Here is a 16775-nt window from a genome sequence, read left to right as displayed (position 1 = left end):
TGCAACGAAGAGTAGCCCCCGCTCGCCGCAACTAGAGAAAGCTCACGCACAGCAACGAAGACCCAAAGCAGACAAAAATTAAAAAATAAAATTAAATTAAATTAAAAAAAGTTCAATGCCAAGGGAATATTGTGTAAAAAAAAATATGTGATAGAATGAGATAGTAGCTGACTGGCTAGGTAACATGCTTCCTATAGGCAGGTTTACACCAGTCATTACAGATTGCTGTGCAAGACATAAATGGATAGTTTTTAGGTTTGTTCTGGAGTTTCGTTCTCAGGTCTTAATAAACAGCCATCAGAAGTATCTTTTAAAATCCCATTTTTGCTTTTGAATTTTCTTTATTCATATGGTTTAAAAGCTGCTTGTGTAATTACAATTTTTAATCAAGAAAAAGCTTTGTCATGAAAATTGGAGATCTCTCTGGTCAGATCAGATTGGATAATAGTTTTAAATTTTTCTTGTGGTTTTCTTGATACTAGACACGGTCTATAGACTCCAACCACCCACCCTTGGCAATTGTCTCCTTCACTAAAAATAAATTCAGCCTCAGCAGAATTAAGGAGAACAGACTGCTTTTGATAAAGCATTAACAAAGTCATCTTATTTCTATTAAAGTGGTTCAGAAGCCAATTAGTAATTTATTCCAGAAACGAAGGTACACAACCGTCCTAGAATTAATGTTCGTTCTCTGCAAAGAATTAGCTTCAGAGCATCCTCCCAGAGCACAAGGAAGACATACGGTGTTCCAAAGGCTAATAAGTAAGGAAACAAGTTTTGGAACTGGAGGGCTTACTCCAGCAAAGTCAATTATTTTAGGTACTAAGGCATCACAAATTATTCCACTAAGCAATTCCTAAGTGGTCACCAATGGCTACCAGGTCCTCTTTCTGTTTCCTTTTTTTATACAATCAAAACCCAAATTAATGGGCTTCCCTGGTGGCACAGTGGTTAAGAATCCGCCTGCCAATGCAGGGGACAGGGGTTCGAGCCCTGGTCCGGGAAGATCCCACATGATGCGGAGCAACTAAGTCCGTGCGCCACAACTACTGAGCCTGCGCTCTAGGGCCCACGAGCCACAACTACTGAGCCTGCATGCAACAACTACTGAAGTCCACGCTCCTGGAGCCCGTTCTCCGCAACAGAGAAGCCACTGCAATGAGAAGCCCGCGCAGCGCAACAAAGAGTGGCCCCCGCTCACTGCAACTAGAGAAAGCCCATGCACAGCAACGAAGACCCAACGCAGCCAAAACTACAATAAATAAATAAATAAAACCCAAATTAATGTCTCAAAGTAAAAGTCAGAAAACAATCCAGATCACTCGGTGTCTAACCAGGAAACAGACCATTTGAGTATTTCAGAGAGAGAGAATTTAATACAGGGAATTGGTTACACAGAGGCTGGAAGAGCTGGGAAGCCAAACAGGGCAGTGAAGAGCCCAGAAACTGGCAAGAGCAGGAGGCCAAAACCCTGAGCCACAGGGACAGAGGCAGAGGCATTCCTGGAGCTCTAGAGCTGGGGGAGTCCAGGGAAGCTGGACCCGTGGGGGACCGTCCTGCTGGGAGATGGAATCAGGAGACAGGCCACTGCTGGGGACTCTGCTGGACACAGAGAGGGCTTCTCCCTGCTCCTGTCCCTCTCCGTGTTCCCAGCCTGTGGCCAAAGCCAGACAGAAGCCCCAGGCACAAGAGCCTGGGGAATGCAGCCTGCAAGGGGCAGGAGCCCCATGCAGTAAAGCAGGGCAGGGAAAGGCTGAGGAATGCACCCGGACCAGCACACAGCCCATTAAAGGAAGTTAGTTCAAAAAAGAAGAAAAAACCACTTTCAAACCAAACATTTCTGTGGAATACACATTCTGTTGTGCAGAAATTCTCCTGTGAATTCCCATCTCCCTTCCTTAGACTAATACTTTCCTCACGAATGTACTAAGTGCCAACCACACGTAAAGCACTGTGTTAGGGGCTGTGCAGATACCAGTGGGAGTCGCATCTCTTCCTGCCCTCAAGGATGCATCTTCTTCAACGCATACCGTCCCTCCCTCTACTCCCTTAGACAGGCCTGTGCTCCAGGAAAACAGAAGGCACCCTTTCCTTTTCCTCCTTTCCCCTATCGTTGGTACTATGACCTGTGACTAGAATTCATCCATTCCCTTGACAAACGTTACTTCTAAGAGGTGAGCCAAGCTGTAAAGATGGAATAGGCAGGGACTTCCCTGGCGGTCCAGTGGTTGGGACTCCTCACTTTCACTGCTAGGGCCCAGGTTCAATCCCTGGTCGGGGAACTGAGATCCCACAAGCTACGCAGCCAAAAAAATAAAAACTAATAAGGGCCTACTGTACAGCACAGGGAACTCTACTCAGTCCTCTGTAATGGCCTATATGGGAAAAGAATCTAAAAAAGAGTAGATATATGTTTATGTATAACTGATTCACTTTGCTGTTCACCTGAAACTAACACAACGTTGTAAATCAACTATCCTCCAACAAAAAAAAATTTTTTAATCAAATTTAAAAAAATGGGAATTCTGATTTAATAGTCCCAAAGTGGGCCTGACAGCCTGCATTTCTAAGAAACATCCAGGTGATGCTGATAACTGTGTTTAAGAAGAAAAAAAAAAAGATGGAAAAGACATTAGCCAGGGAATGGAATTCCTATGGAAAGAGGCAAAGAGATGAGGAGAAAAGAAATTCCAGGCAGAGGCACAAGGAGAAACTCAGCAAGAAGTAAGTGGAGACGGAGAAGCAGTTTGTGGATCCAAAAGCACAGAGAAAAAGGAGAAGGCGGTTGTAGGAGGATTTTAGGTGAGATACTCGATTTCTGTTTCCCTCTTCCCCTCCCTCAACCACTGGACCAGAGGCCACATGACCCGAAAGCCCTCATCTGTCAGCCAGTCAGTCAATCACTGTAACTGGAAGAGGAAGGAGAGAGAAACAAAAGGAGCAGAACACAGAGTAAAGACCGCGCCGGTGCCTCCCAGTCACCCAGAGCAGCTATGGTTCCTGACCCTTTTGAGACCCAAATTGTTCAACCTATCCTTAAAAGAACTGTGCCTGCTAGAATCTTGCCAATAAATCCACCCCCCTCCTTTTTTTGGCCTTAAGTTAGTTTGAAGAGGGTGTTTGTTATTTGCAACCAGGAGTTCTAAGAAAAATCATCATTCCCCTCTCACTTCCCAAAATGTGTTTCGTACTTATACTAAGAAGAATGTAATAACCACAGTAACTTTCCTGATGGGGGCTTTATGGTAGGTGCCACTATCTGTATTTTATGATGAAAAAACGGGTTCTGAAAGGATAACTAACCTGCCCCAAACCATAATACAGTAAATGTTGGCACTGAGACTCAAACGAGGTGACTCTTAAGTCCAGGACTCTTGCCACTAAAAATGCTGCCACTTCCAAATGCTGCCACTTTTAAAATCTGCATCACCAAGTGGGATCCTCCCCTAGCTGGAGTCTCCTCATTTCTAAACCTTATAACACTGTCTCCTTTTGGAATGGATGTGAAAAGTGCAGATATTAGAGTTTGAAGTTCAAAGATTACTGTTACACTTAAAAAACCCTTCATTTTGGAATGATTTTAAATTTACAGAAAAGTTGCAAACATAGTAGAGTTCCCAATGCCCCTCACTGCTTCTCCTAATGTTAATTTCTTGTGTTACATGGTACATTTGTCCAAATTAAGAAACCAACATAGCTGCGTTAGTATTGACTGAACTCCAGACTTTATTCAGATTTCACCAGTTTTTCCACGAATGTCCTTTTTCTGTTCCAGGATCCAATCCAGAATCCCATATTGCATTTAAAATGCCTCAATTTTTAACTTAAAAAAACAAAACCAGAGACATTTATAACAACCCAAGTTGGACCTAAATGTAAGTGCTAGGCTTCCTATTTTTGGACTACCACCCTTTGGAGAATCTCCTTCCAATCCAAACAGCTAAATATTATTTAGGCCTATCAATGCCTATATATATTATCTTTTCTTTTTTTAAAAAAATATTTATTTATATATTTGGCTGCACCAGGTCTTAGTTGCGGCATGCAGGATCTTTAGTTGAGGCACTCAGGATCTTTAGTTGCGGCATGTGGGATCTAGTTCCCGGACCGGAGATTGACCAGGCCCCCTGCATTGACAGTGTGGAGTCTTAACCACTAGACCACCAGGGAAATCCCTGTATTATCTTTTCTACTTTATTCTCCTTATACCTTAACTTGGATTGGAAATACATATATGCATATTTCAAGGAATCAGACCAATTTAGCTTTCTTAATATTGTGCCACTGCAAATACAAAATCTTGATGTTTTTCTCTGTATATCTTCCAGATTTTCTACAAGAAATAATTTTATACTCAGAAAAAAAGTTTGGTGTGCCATCCTGTACTTCTAAAAAGAAATAGGATTTTTTCTAACATTGATTCTAGTAGGATCATTCATGTATGGAATATGTCCTCCAAGAAGATGCTAGACTTTGAAGAGGGCCCGGGTGCCAATGTGCATTTATCCTTCCCAGTCAAAGCTCAGGCTGAATCAGCATTACAATCTGTCCCAATTTGGAGATCTACCTAATTTGATTCTTTATCAGTTAAATCATTAAACTGTTTTTTTCCCTGAGATATAATATTTAAAACTGATTAAATTACTGCTGTCATTTCTTCACTCCTTCTGTGCATTAGAATTATACAGCTATGCCCTTGTCAGATGAGTTTTTAAGCATGTGCCACTAAAGTGCACGGTGTATATTACCCTGTCTCACTGATGTCTGCCTTGGCCATGTGACTTGCTTTGACCAATGAGAAGTGGGTGAAAGGGACTTTGTGTCAGTTCCAAGCTGAGGCTTTAAGAGGCATCATAGGTGTCTGCTCATGCTCTGGCTTCCTGTGACCACCTGAGAAAACTGACCCAGGCCACCACTGTCCCTTTAGATTGGGCCCAGAATTAAGACATAGAACAGACTCAGAGCTGACTAGAAGCCTCAGGTCCAGCCTGGCCTGGCCACGCCCCACCTGGACCAGTCGAGTACAGTTGCTTAGCAGACCTGTGTTTGCTGTTGTAAACCACTGAGATGCTGAGGTATCTGTTATGCAGCCAAGCTAATACACCAGACTAGACAAAGAAATTAACTTCTCTTAAACCTCAACAACCCGTTTTGGAATTAGAGCAACCCGTCTGAAGCAGATTCAACTTACTTCCAGGCATCAGTTCAAAGTGAGGCCTTCCTTCTTCAGTGGACAGAAGAGTAGCCAGTTTCCCTTCTATCATCTCTCCATCAATGAATTTTCCATACAGGGCAGTCCTCTCATCAGGGTACACGTATGCTATCTTTTCTCCAGTCATCTCTCCATCTTCATTTACTTCTCCTACAAGGCTGCCTCCATCCTGATGGGAGAAACCCAAAACCAGAACATATTATATATAGTATTTATCTATATGACATGAGTTCAAGACATTTCTCTTGTGCACTGCCATTGTTAACAGCACTAATATGGATCATAACAGTTTCAGAACGCAGAGCTTTTCACATGAGCGTGAAAAGCATGAGGCAGCTCTCTCCTCCCCATCCAGTCCCCTATAAGTTATATGCACGGGGGGCATATAGCCTGATTTAGAGAGTCAAAGACGGAGCTGTGCTTTATGATCCTTGGACAAGCTCCTGATACTCTAACTTGGTTTGTTATCTAAGAAACAAACATGTTGTATTTGTGATATAAGTTACAATCATCGAAAGGAAATGTAACTAAGGGTTACTTTGGGGCAATATCAAATGTGATGAGGTAGCAGGACAGTCTTACTATTCCTATGATTTCACTTCTCAAATATTGAATTCTGGATTTCTGGTCTAGTAAGAAAATCTTTAGTTCAAAGGTACTTAAGAATTAGCTCAGTATACATGAGTAACGGGAGTCATCCGCACTTTCTAAGGGATAAACAAAAGGACTTGTGGACACTGCCTTTCTGAGAATTCTATTCCATCACTTTTTTTGGAGTTAGAAGGAAAAGTGAAAAACGACCAACTAAATTCTACACCCTTCCCCATCACTTCTTTCTTCCCACTCGTCTTTATTTACTTCTCCCTTCTCCCTCCTTCCAGGAGAGAAGTCAGCTGTGCTTCCTCTTTAACTGTCATTTGCTTCATTCCAAAGGGTCATTAAATGCTTTAGGGCAGAGGCTATCAGAGAATTCTGCATCCTGGTACCAGTGCTAGGGATACAGTAGATGATATAAATATTTTTAAAACTGAATTGGGATAGTAAAACCAATAAATAATTTTTAAAAATCTAATCTAGGATGCAAGAGATGTTTCCCTTTTTTTTTTTTTTCCCATCCAGAAGGTCCTTATGGTATAACTGAAAATCTAAGACCTTCGTGGGTCTGACACAAGACTAGTAAGCCCATGACATCTTCTAAAAGCTTGGATATTCCCCCAACTGAAAGCTTCTAGAAGCAGCTACTCAAAGTCAGTGACGTGGGATGACTTTTAAGTGATTCCAAATGCTGTTTACAGAGAGACAGCAGGAAGAAATACCACCAGGTACAGGATTTCTACAGTTCATCGTAGTCCAATTGCTCTTTGGAGAAAAAAGGTTATCAATTAAAAAATGAATCACAGCACTTCCATAGAAACAAAAATACTTGGAAGCATTTTTCATGGATAGAAAGTGCATTAGCGACGTATTATTGCTCTTTCTCCTTCCCGAGTTAATTCTTAATAACCCAGCCCGTACGGGGATGATACTTTTTGCAAGATCTGCCTTCAGGCTTTCAGTGACTGAGCTGAATGGTGTATTTATGCTTCTTATATGCCATAACTAATATAAGCCATCAACATGATTATTTCTTCAGAACAGGATTCTGTCTTTCTAGGGTCTCATGTTTTTCTTCCCCCTTATGTGCTTTAAACTTCCAGTTTGGGGGCCAAATGATTTTATTTGTCTAGAACGATAAAGCAGAGATTCTTCTTTTTTTTCCAAAAGGAGTTATGAGTTGTTTTCCTTTTTTTGCGGTACGCGGGCCTCTCACTGTTGTGGCCTCTCCCGTTGCGGAGCACAGGCTCCGGACGCGCAGGCTCAGCCGCCATGGCTCACGGGCCCAGCCGCTCCACGGCATGTGGGATCTTCCCACACCGGGGCACGAACCCGTGTCCCCTGCGTCGGCAGGCGGACTCCCAACCACTGCGCCACCAGGGAAGGCCGGAGTTATGAGTTTTTAATTAAAAACTTTCCATCACTGTTTTAAGGTCAAATTTTGAAAGAAATAAACTGTCCTTAGAGAGCTTACAAATCCTGTAGGGAGGATCATTATTTTTGCCTCCCCTTGTTCCTGCTTTGACTTCGCGTCACAAACACTTCTTTGTTGGCTGTGTCAGGGGTGCTGGGGAAGAAACTGCTCCTTTTTCTCCTCTGCTCAGTGGCTCCCCCTCATGGGAGGAGAAATCGTTCACTTGGTTAGTGAGAAGGCAGGATCTGACACCCACTGACACCCAACTCTACTGGGTAGGGGTTAACGGCATAAGGCTGCTGCTCTCATGTGTTCTGCACTTTCGCTCACCTGTCCTGGGAACTGACAGTGCCCACAGGCTGCACCTGCTCCCCTCTCGGTCCTCTCCTCTCCCTGGGGAAGCTCCCCCAAGCAGCCCTACTCCTCAAGGGAAACCTGCAGCTTTCTGGCTGCTCTGTGGGCAGCTGGCCCATCCGTTTAGTTCAGAGGGGCAGGAGTAGAAGCCCAGGCCACATCTCCAGTCCAACTCCGCCATAATGAAGCCAACATCCTGATCCCTGATACCCACGTCTATTTCTTAATTGATTCCCAGTCCAGAGAGCAGAGCAGTGGGGTGTGATTACCAGCCTCCCCCAGCCCCGACCCCAAATGCCAACAGATACTATATACAAAGTGTTATCAACCAAGTTGATTTTTAAAGCTTGTAAGTCCCTAGTGCTTCTTCCTTCCTAAGGCAGAGTCTTCTCTCGGTGCTTTAAAAGACAGTGATTAAGGCTGAAGGCTAAAATGCAGCTGCACATTCTAGGTTTCAAAATGCAACTACATTGAGCCAATCGGATCCATTCACCTCAGTTCATCGTTGATCTCCTCTAGGGACTTAAATTGATCATAGTCACAAGTAAAATGACAGGTAGTGGGAGAATCTGGTAATCCGTTACCTCTTTCCTAGACCCACCCTCATGAGGAATTCCACGTTCCCAGGCTTCAAGATTCACTGTCATATCGGCAGCTCCCCAGCACTGGGCAGCAGGAAGCTTATCCTGCCTACTGATGAAGCAACGAAAGTTTCAGGCTTCCTAACTGGTAAGTACCTCCATCTCTTCTCCCTCTGTAACTGAAAGGACTTGTGAGCTATTGCAGATCCTACCAAGAGAATGTGTAAATGCTTTCCTAATTATTTTAAAGAATGTTTTACAATATTTTTTCTTATGCCTAGAGTATAACTTACTTTTTAGGAACAATAACGTGTAAATAGATTTAGCTGGGACTACTCTTCTTGTTATACATGTTTTTATTAATACTTTTAAATCAAAAGAGGATACGGTTAAGACTAAGGGAAAAAAACGTATTTTGACTTAAGCTCTGGACAAAATAAAATATTTCCTCAGGTTTATTTTCTGAAACATTTTCTGGAAATTCACTACAAACAGATGATGTATTTGAAATGCAAACAAAAATTACAGCATTAATTCCCAGCCATGGGTTTTGCCACATTTTTTTGCTCTAGTCAGCTCCAGAAAGATCATAAAATGTTATCAAATACTCAGAGGCAAGTTAATTTTAATCACCTTGATTTAAGCAAGATAAACCAGAAAGCAGGGAGTAGGATTGTAAAATCAAGTAACAATAGTGTAGTAAGTCCAAAAAGATGGGAAGTTGCTGGATTAGTTCTTACATATGAGAAAGAATAACATTAATTGCAACAACGAGACATTCCACCATCTCTTTCTATATCCCAAAGGAATATTTTTAAAAAGCAATATATTTTTGTCTTTATTAGTGGTACAATCAAACCAGTTTGTCCCAGTTTGTTTTCATCATGACTAATCATTCCTTTCCAAAGCCACCCTGAGGAGAAATTCATAGTAGATCGGAGCACAACAATCGAAGTCAATAGTGAAACTGTGAGAGGATATCCCCCTAAGCTGTTGGCTTCAGCTACCGACTCTCAAGTTTCACAGCCTCACATTTCCTAAGATAGAGAATACATTTTGTTATTCATTGGGAAGACTCGAAGCATTGTCTTAAAACTCGTTACTTTCCAGCAAAATGAACAGTCGTGAGGCTTACTGGGTAATATATCCAGCACACTCCATGCCGAATGTTATCTTTATATTGTCCCTTGAAGATCAGTCTTCCATCTGTGTCGTACTCCTGGGCAGGTCCATTCAGCTCTCCGTCTACATATGTGCCCTGGAGAACTCCTCCATCCTCATAAGTGTAAACTCCCTGGCCCTGCAGGGCATCATCCACATAATATCCCTCCAGGGTGCTGTGAGAGAAGGGAGAACAAAAGAGAACAGTCAGACAGTGACTCAACTCTCTTAAAAGAAAGGATCACACCACGCCCAGCTCTGTTCCAATGCTGGCCTGTATTCAGTACATCCTCCTGAATTCTCCGAGATTGCTAGGAAAAATACTCCCAAGATATGGGTAGGATTAGATACTGAAAGGGAGACTTAATTCCTAATCTCCTGGTTCCTATTAATCCAATTTCTCTACTGGAGGAAATACAGAAGAAAGAAGCCACAGGTGGAAAAGAACAAGCCTCATCTAAGTATGTTTCCAAGGCTAGATGCCAACCAATACCGGGCAATAGAAATTCTGGTGTTACCCTTTCCACACATAAACCACCCTTTCCACACATAAACCACTCATGCTTAATTTCCCTCAAGAGTTCCAGAATTCACTGGGAGTTCTCAAGGGTCTTTCAGATGGCTTGTATATAGTGGTCTCTAGTAATACAAATGTGGTTTAGAACGTGTAGATGTCTGCTTCTCTGTCTTAAGCCATTAATGCATTATTTATCGGTGACAACCATAACTGGTATCCAATCAAAAGTATCCCCATCCATCTCTTTGGAAGATATATGGGGATTTACTCGTGTGTGCGTGCGATCATGGGAAATAGGGGCAAGTAAGGAAGATGGCCCGCTCAACCTTGCTACTATCATTAGCAGCCTGATAAAGTTTGAGACCCGTCGTCCTAGAACAGAAGAAAGCTCACAAGGGTGCTCGTGGTGATTTTACAAGAACCTTTTTCTCTCCTCATAAAACACGTCTGGAATTTCAATACGTGTTTTCAGTGTCAGCCTCGCAAAGGCCATTATGCAATGAAACTAACTTTATCCAAAAATTCCCTTCATGAACTGGAATCTGGAATGAGGGGAAAGACCAGCTCAAATTATTTTTTACAATTAAAAAGTAAGATGTTTAGCAACAAAGACAGTTTGATTATTTTAACATGTGCAGATAACACTCATTCATTAATTCAACTAACAGACATTTACAGGGTGCCTTCAAGTAGGGAGCGTCGTGTGAGGATCTAGAAAGCATGATGAACAAGACAAACACAGAACCAGGAGACAGGTACTGGGGACAGGTGGGACCCAAAGGGGGCCATGGGGACCGAGGTGGCTGCACCTGAGTCTGCCTGGAAAAGTGCTGTCTTGCTCTAATGAATGACAGAATGATCTGTAATTATTAAATGAAAAGCACAGTCTAAATAACGATAGCCTCTGATTACATTGTAATTATACTATTTGTAGTCTCCCAAGGAGATAAATCGTTCTCTTTCAGTTTTGTTTGTACTATCAATGATAAACAGGCCTAGTAAATTCATGAAGAGAAAAAGGTGCACTTTAGCACAGCCCTTGCATCAATAATCAAAATTCTATGTCAGTGAGGTCGGAATTAAGGAGATTCGGCTGTCATTAGACTCCTGCCATGAAAAAAAAGAACCTTGGTGAAGGATTACTAATCAACTGACATAATGATGCAATAGACAGGGCAAAAAACTATTTAATCATCTATCTTCAGTTTGGGGATTGCCAGATAAAACAGAATATGCTCAGTTAAGTTTGAATTTCAGATAAACAACAAATAATTTTTTAGCATAAGTATGTCCCAGATATCGAACTGGATATAGTTTTACTAAAATATTTTTCGTTGCTTACCTGAACCATTTTAACTGGGTGCCCTGGATTTTTATTTGCTAAACCTGGTGACCCTATTGACTTTGAATTCTCAGCAGCATTCAAAATGTTACTGTGTATGTTTGGGCAGAATTATCCCCTGACAGACTAGTCTGCCAATGTTTCTTAGGTTTATGATGAAATCTACAAGGCATGGGTCTCACGAATCAGTTAACCAGTCATGTGGGTTTGCACATATTTCCCCCAGGTCATGTCCCGTAGTTTGTCCCGCCCTCCCTCAGAGCAGAACCTTCCCTTATTAGTATCATAATCCTAAGAACAAACTGCTCTTTCCCGTAGCTCAACAAACGTTAAGATTCCCAAATGCAAATTCTTAGGTATTGGAGAGCAAAACTTACTGCATTGTTTTCCAGCCCCTGCCTGAGGAAACAGCTTAGCTTCCTTAGTACATTTTTTTGGTAGCTTGGATGGAATCTGATAACAAAAAGGGGGCATGTTATCACATGAACTGGGGTCTCCAGGGCAATAAAAAATGATAAGGCTTTGAAATCCTTTTATTTCAAAGGAAATAAAAGCTTCTTAGTCTGGTGTTAAAGGCACCACCTTTCTTTCTAACTTTTTCCTCCAGAGGAGGCTGGCAAACCATGGCCGGCTGCCTGTTTTTGTAAATACAGTTTTACTGGAACACAGCCATGAACATTCCTTTCCGAATCCTCTGTGGCTGCTTTCATATGACAACAGCAGAGTTGAATAGTTGCAACAGAGGCCGAATGTGGCCCAAGAAGCCTAAAATATTTACTATCTCACCCCAGGCAGAAAAAGTTTGCCGACTCCCGCTCTAGAATCCTCTGCTCACATTAGTTTATTCACTGCCCCCAAGCACACATCTATGTATCTTAGCTCCTATACTATGTTTTCCCTGCCTCTTCCCTTAAAACATATGTAACCAAACTTTTAAAATCCCTGAGGACACATTCAGGAAAAAAAAGTTACGGGTCACATTTTCCTTTTTTTAAATTCAAAACAAAAATGACTTTGGGAAAAGAATGAATATTCTCCAACCTCTGGTCTTTTTCTATTTCAGAAAGAAATCGACTATGAGAAAATGGCACTATTTTGTAGCAACTCAATCATTAATATCTGGTTATATCTGAGAAGTAGCTATGGAGGAATAACTTTCTAATCTTCCTTGCTGAAACTGGATTGGGAGCTGTGTTGTGGAGGAAGGTGTTCTCATCACTGGCCTCCCGAGAGCCTACCCATCCTCCATATGGAGCCGTACTTCCCACAGAGTCTACCTTGACCTCTGCAACCACAGTCACTGAAGCCTAGTCATGGACTAGTACAGGATGTGCCACGTCTTTATCCATGATCAGCTTACGGGTCCTATTTCTCTAAATAGATTGTAAGCCCTTTAGAGGAACAAATTAGGCATTATGTATTCCTCCCTAACATATAAACACAGCATATCTTCAAGTGATATTTCCTAAATGAAAGAGTGGAACTGGGATAATCTTGCTTTGAGAAGAGAAAATTGAGAGGGAACATAAGGATGTTAAGAGTATTTCTCAAGTGCAGGGAGGATTCTTTATATGAAGTGTATGTGCATACAGTCTGCAAGTTAGGAAAGTTTCTTAAACGCTCTGCTTTATTTCTCCATTTGTAAACTGCAGCTGCTAATAGGGTTATTAAAAAGTACATGGGTTAATACATATTAAGTGCTTAGAAGATGATCTGGGACATAATGATTGCTCGAATAAATAAAGCTATTGTTATTAAGCATGCACTTTCATGTACATGATGGTGAGCTTTCTACTGAGAAACTTGGCCTAAAACAGCAGCAGCAGGGAAATAGTTATGAGACACTGGAATAGATCGTCAAAGAAACTGACAACACTGCTCTAAATCTACTTAAAAAAAAAAACAAGTAAGGCCTTCCGTGGTGGCGCAGTGGTTAAGAATCCGCCTGCCAATGCAGGGGACACGGGTTCGAGCCCTGGCCCGGGAAGATCCTACATGCTGCAGAGCAACTAAGCCCGTGCGCCACAACTACTGAGCCTGCGCTCTAGAGCCCGTGAGCCACAACTACTGAGCCCACATGCCACAAACTACTGAAGCCCATGCGCTTAGAGCCCGTGCTCCGCAACAAGAGAAGCTACCCCAATGAGAAGCCCACGCACCGCAATGAAGAGTAGCCCCTGCTCACGGCAACTAGAGAAAGCCTGCGCGCAGCAACAAAGACCCAACGTAGCCAAAAATAAATAAATTATATATATTACTTAAAAAAAAACCCACACAAGTAAGAAAGATCCCTCTCTGTCTGAGGGAAGGATGGAATAAATGCTTCTTTAAGTGAAAAAAGTAATATGTATTCATTGTAAAGTGAACAAATAAATCAAATACTATAAAGATGTAGAAACTCCCAGTACTCTTACCCAATTTGGCAATTTACCATTTAAGACTTTTTTCCATTTATATATTAAGCATTTTCCCACCTGTGTGGTTTTTTTTTTTTTAACAAAAAAGGGGATCATATCATACACAATGTTCTTGACTTGTATTTTCTTAAAATTTCTTTCAACATCTTGGCAGATTTTTTAGTATGTTAAGAAGCTGCAAAACTGGTTTGATTTTTCTGGTACCAGCATCTGAATCAAATAACTCGAAAACATGGAGAAAATTTAAAAATCAATTTTAATTAGATTTCTTTCTTTCCATATACACAGACCATTTTCATCTGTTTTATCAAAGCTCTTGTACTTAAATTTCCAGTATTAAATTAAATGAGAAAATCTAACTTACGAAGAAATGAAAATTTTTTATAATTGTTTACCTAGACTGATACAGCTGCAATCTATTCAACTATTTTCATTTTAAAATTCTCTTTAATATCTGAATACACAAAAGTGTTCTTAGGAGACTAAACAGCTTTGGCTTTTCCTTCATATTTTGGCCTCTAGAAGGTTTGGGGCTTTCCAGCTCCTGAGGCATAAACTCTGTTCCCTCCCCCACTGTGTTGCCTTTCTTTTGTCTGGTATAGAATCAAGAGGGAAATTTTAAATGAATGATAATTTTACTTTAAATTCCTGTCTCTAACCAAATTAAATTGTGACTCTTAGTATTAAAACATTGTCTTAAGAACTAGGTATATGACAATATATATTATCTCTTTTTTTTAATTGAGATAGTACTGACATATAACATTATACTACATATTATCTCTTAAAATCTTGAAAACTAAGTAAAGAAGAACATCAATAACAAACCCAAATCATCTGCTGGGGCTATACGCAACGAGAAACTTCAGCTTCTTCCAAGATGTGACAAGCAAACTGAATGGAGCTCTGTAATGCTTCCATGTAATCCAGTGCACTATCTTCAAAGTTTCTTATCCTTTAGTAGAAGATCTATGAGTCCGTAGTTTCTGATTGTTATAAAGTCTCAAGATAACAGTAAAATATTTGAAGAGCAATTAGTGAAATTTAGTTTTGTTCTCTAAAAATAAACCCTGAGAAAACCCTGCTGGCCATTGTTATCAACGGATAATAATTAACAGCAGTAATAAAATATAATAGTAATAATGATAACAATAATAGTCCATCCTTGATCTTGAGGACCTTATGCTAAGTGAAATGTCAGGCAAAGACAAATACTGTTATGTGGAATCTAAAAGAGCCTAACTCATAGAAAGAGAGTAGAGCAGTGGCTGCCAGGGGCTGGAGGATGGGGAAATGGGGAGATGCTGGTCAAAGGGTACAAACTTCCAGTTCAACTTGGCTTGAATCTCAGCTCCAGCTCTTACCAACGAGGTCACCTGGGGCAAGTTAATTCATCTCTCTATGCCTTAGTTTCTTCATAAGTACAACAAAAAAGGATTATAAAATCTACTTCACAGATTGTTGTGAAGGCTACGTGTCCAGCGTTTGAGCAGATGGTAGGTATTCAAAGTTATCCACCTCATTCCCTCTCCCTTTCTTATACATCACAAAAATCTTTGCCTCAACCAGAACTGTTCCTCAGAATACAGATGAATGTATTTGTTGAGCCTGTTTCCAACAAAAGCGATACAGAAGGGACTTTTGCCTTGTGTGGGAGGTTGGGATACATGAGTTCCAGCTCCAATTTCTCTAAATTGTGACCAAGCACTTTCTAAAAACCAGACAAAAGAACTCCTGCATGGACCTGACACCTGGAAAACATCAGCCTTCTCAGTGGCTCATCAGATGGGCAGCTTCTCTTAGGCTACCTGGTCAATGATCAACTACAAGGAGCCCGCTTAGTCGGATTCGTTAGTGGAGCAAATCAACATCAGAAGATGACTTGGGCAGAGGAGGATAAGTCATGGAGTAGCAAATAATATCTTGAAATCTAATTGGCATGTCCGGAGGAAGCATCAATAATGTAAAAAAAAAAAAAAAACCTGAATTCACTTATCTCTCTCTCATAATCAGGCTAAAAACCACATGATGCCCTAATATCTCACAGCCCAAAGCCAAACTGCATTGAAATATCTCTTTCTTGTTACCATTCTAAGATTTAGAGAAGTCCTGCTAAATTGTCTTTACATCCACCAATCTTGTTTGAGATGAGAACAATTCAGGAAAAAAAATACATTAACATGAACATCCAGAATCTGGGATTAGTATAAAAAGTAGAGATGTGTAGGGCTTCCCTGGTGGCGCAGTGGTTAAGAATCCACCTGTCAACGCATGGGACATGGGTTCGAGCCGTGGTCCAGGAAGATCCCACGTGCCGCGGAGCAACTAAGCCCGTGAGCCACAACTACTGAAGCCCATGCTCCGCAGCAAGAGAGGCCACCGCCATGAGAAGCCCACGCACCGCAACCAAGAGCAGCCCCCGCTCGCCGCAACTAGAGAAAGCCCGCGCGCAGCAACGAAGACCCAATACAGCCACAAATAGATAAATAAGTAAATTTAAAAAAGACAAACAAAAAAATATCTCAAAACTAGCGAACATTCTGAAGCTTCTGAAGCTGACACAGTAGTAAAAAGGTAAAAATGTACATTTTGGCTATTTAAACTGGTTTAGAAATAGATAGCTAGTTCCTTATTTTACCTCGAGTATTCTCTGCCAACAGTGGTGGCAGAGAATAAGATGCTTAAATTCTCTGCCAACAGTGGTTTACCTCTGTGACCTGAGGACGGGGGTAAAAAAAAGGGGGGGAGCATGTTCACTTTATACATTTCTGTATTTCTTGAAGTTCTTTTTTCTACCAAGTATTTGCTACCTATGTAATTAAAAAAAAATAAAATATTCTGCTTCTGTTTTTCCAGGCCATCTTTCCTGGTGATCTGAATATTTAAAATTCTTATTCAGGTTTATCATATTCTATGTAAAGGGGAAGACTGATTCCAGAACTTTCTTGATATAAATTTTTGTTTGAAACGTTCTCACAAACCACACACCCAGTCTATGACATAGATTGTGGTGACAGTTTCATGAACGTATACTTAACTCCAAATTCATGAAGTTGTATATGTTAAATAGGTACAGCCTTTTGTATATGAATCATGTCTCTAGTTTAAAAAAAAAATCGCAATCAGGTTTCATATAAGATTAGAATGCATCAGGCCAAATCTTCTGTCACTACACTAGAATTA

General features: G+C 41.0%; 1 protein-coding gene across 2 annotated transcripts in view; it reads right to left on the bottom strand.

Moving 5' to 3' along the window:
• The window catches only part of SETD7 (SET domain containing 7, histone lysine methyltransferase), a 48830-nt gene that overhangs the window by 18778 nt on the left and 13277 nt on the right, over positions 1-16775 (bottom strand). For both annotated transcript variants that reach the window (XM_079920760.1, XM_079920759.1), the window contains exons 4-5: positions 9291-9492; positions 5192-5381 (exon numbers count right to left, since the gene is read on the bottom strand). In XM_079920760.1, coding sequence (XP_079776886.1) covers positions 5192-5381; positions 9291-9492 — 392 coding nt within the window. The remainder of the gene's footprint in view (positions 1-5191; positions 5382-9290; positions 9493-16775) is intronic.

The sequence above is a fragment of the Stenella coeruleoalba genome (genome assembly GCF_951394435.1).
Source record: "Stenella coeruleoalba genome assembly, chromosome: 4".
NCBI lineage: Eukaryota > Metazoa > Chordata > Mammalia > Artiodactyla > Delphinidae > Stenella > Stenella coeruleoalba.
This window is presented reverse-complemented; position numbering and strand designations above follow the sequence as displayed.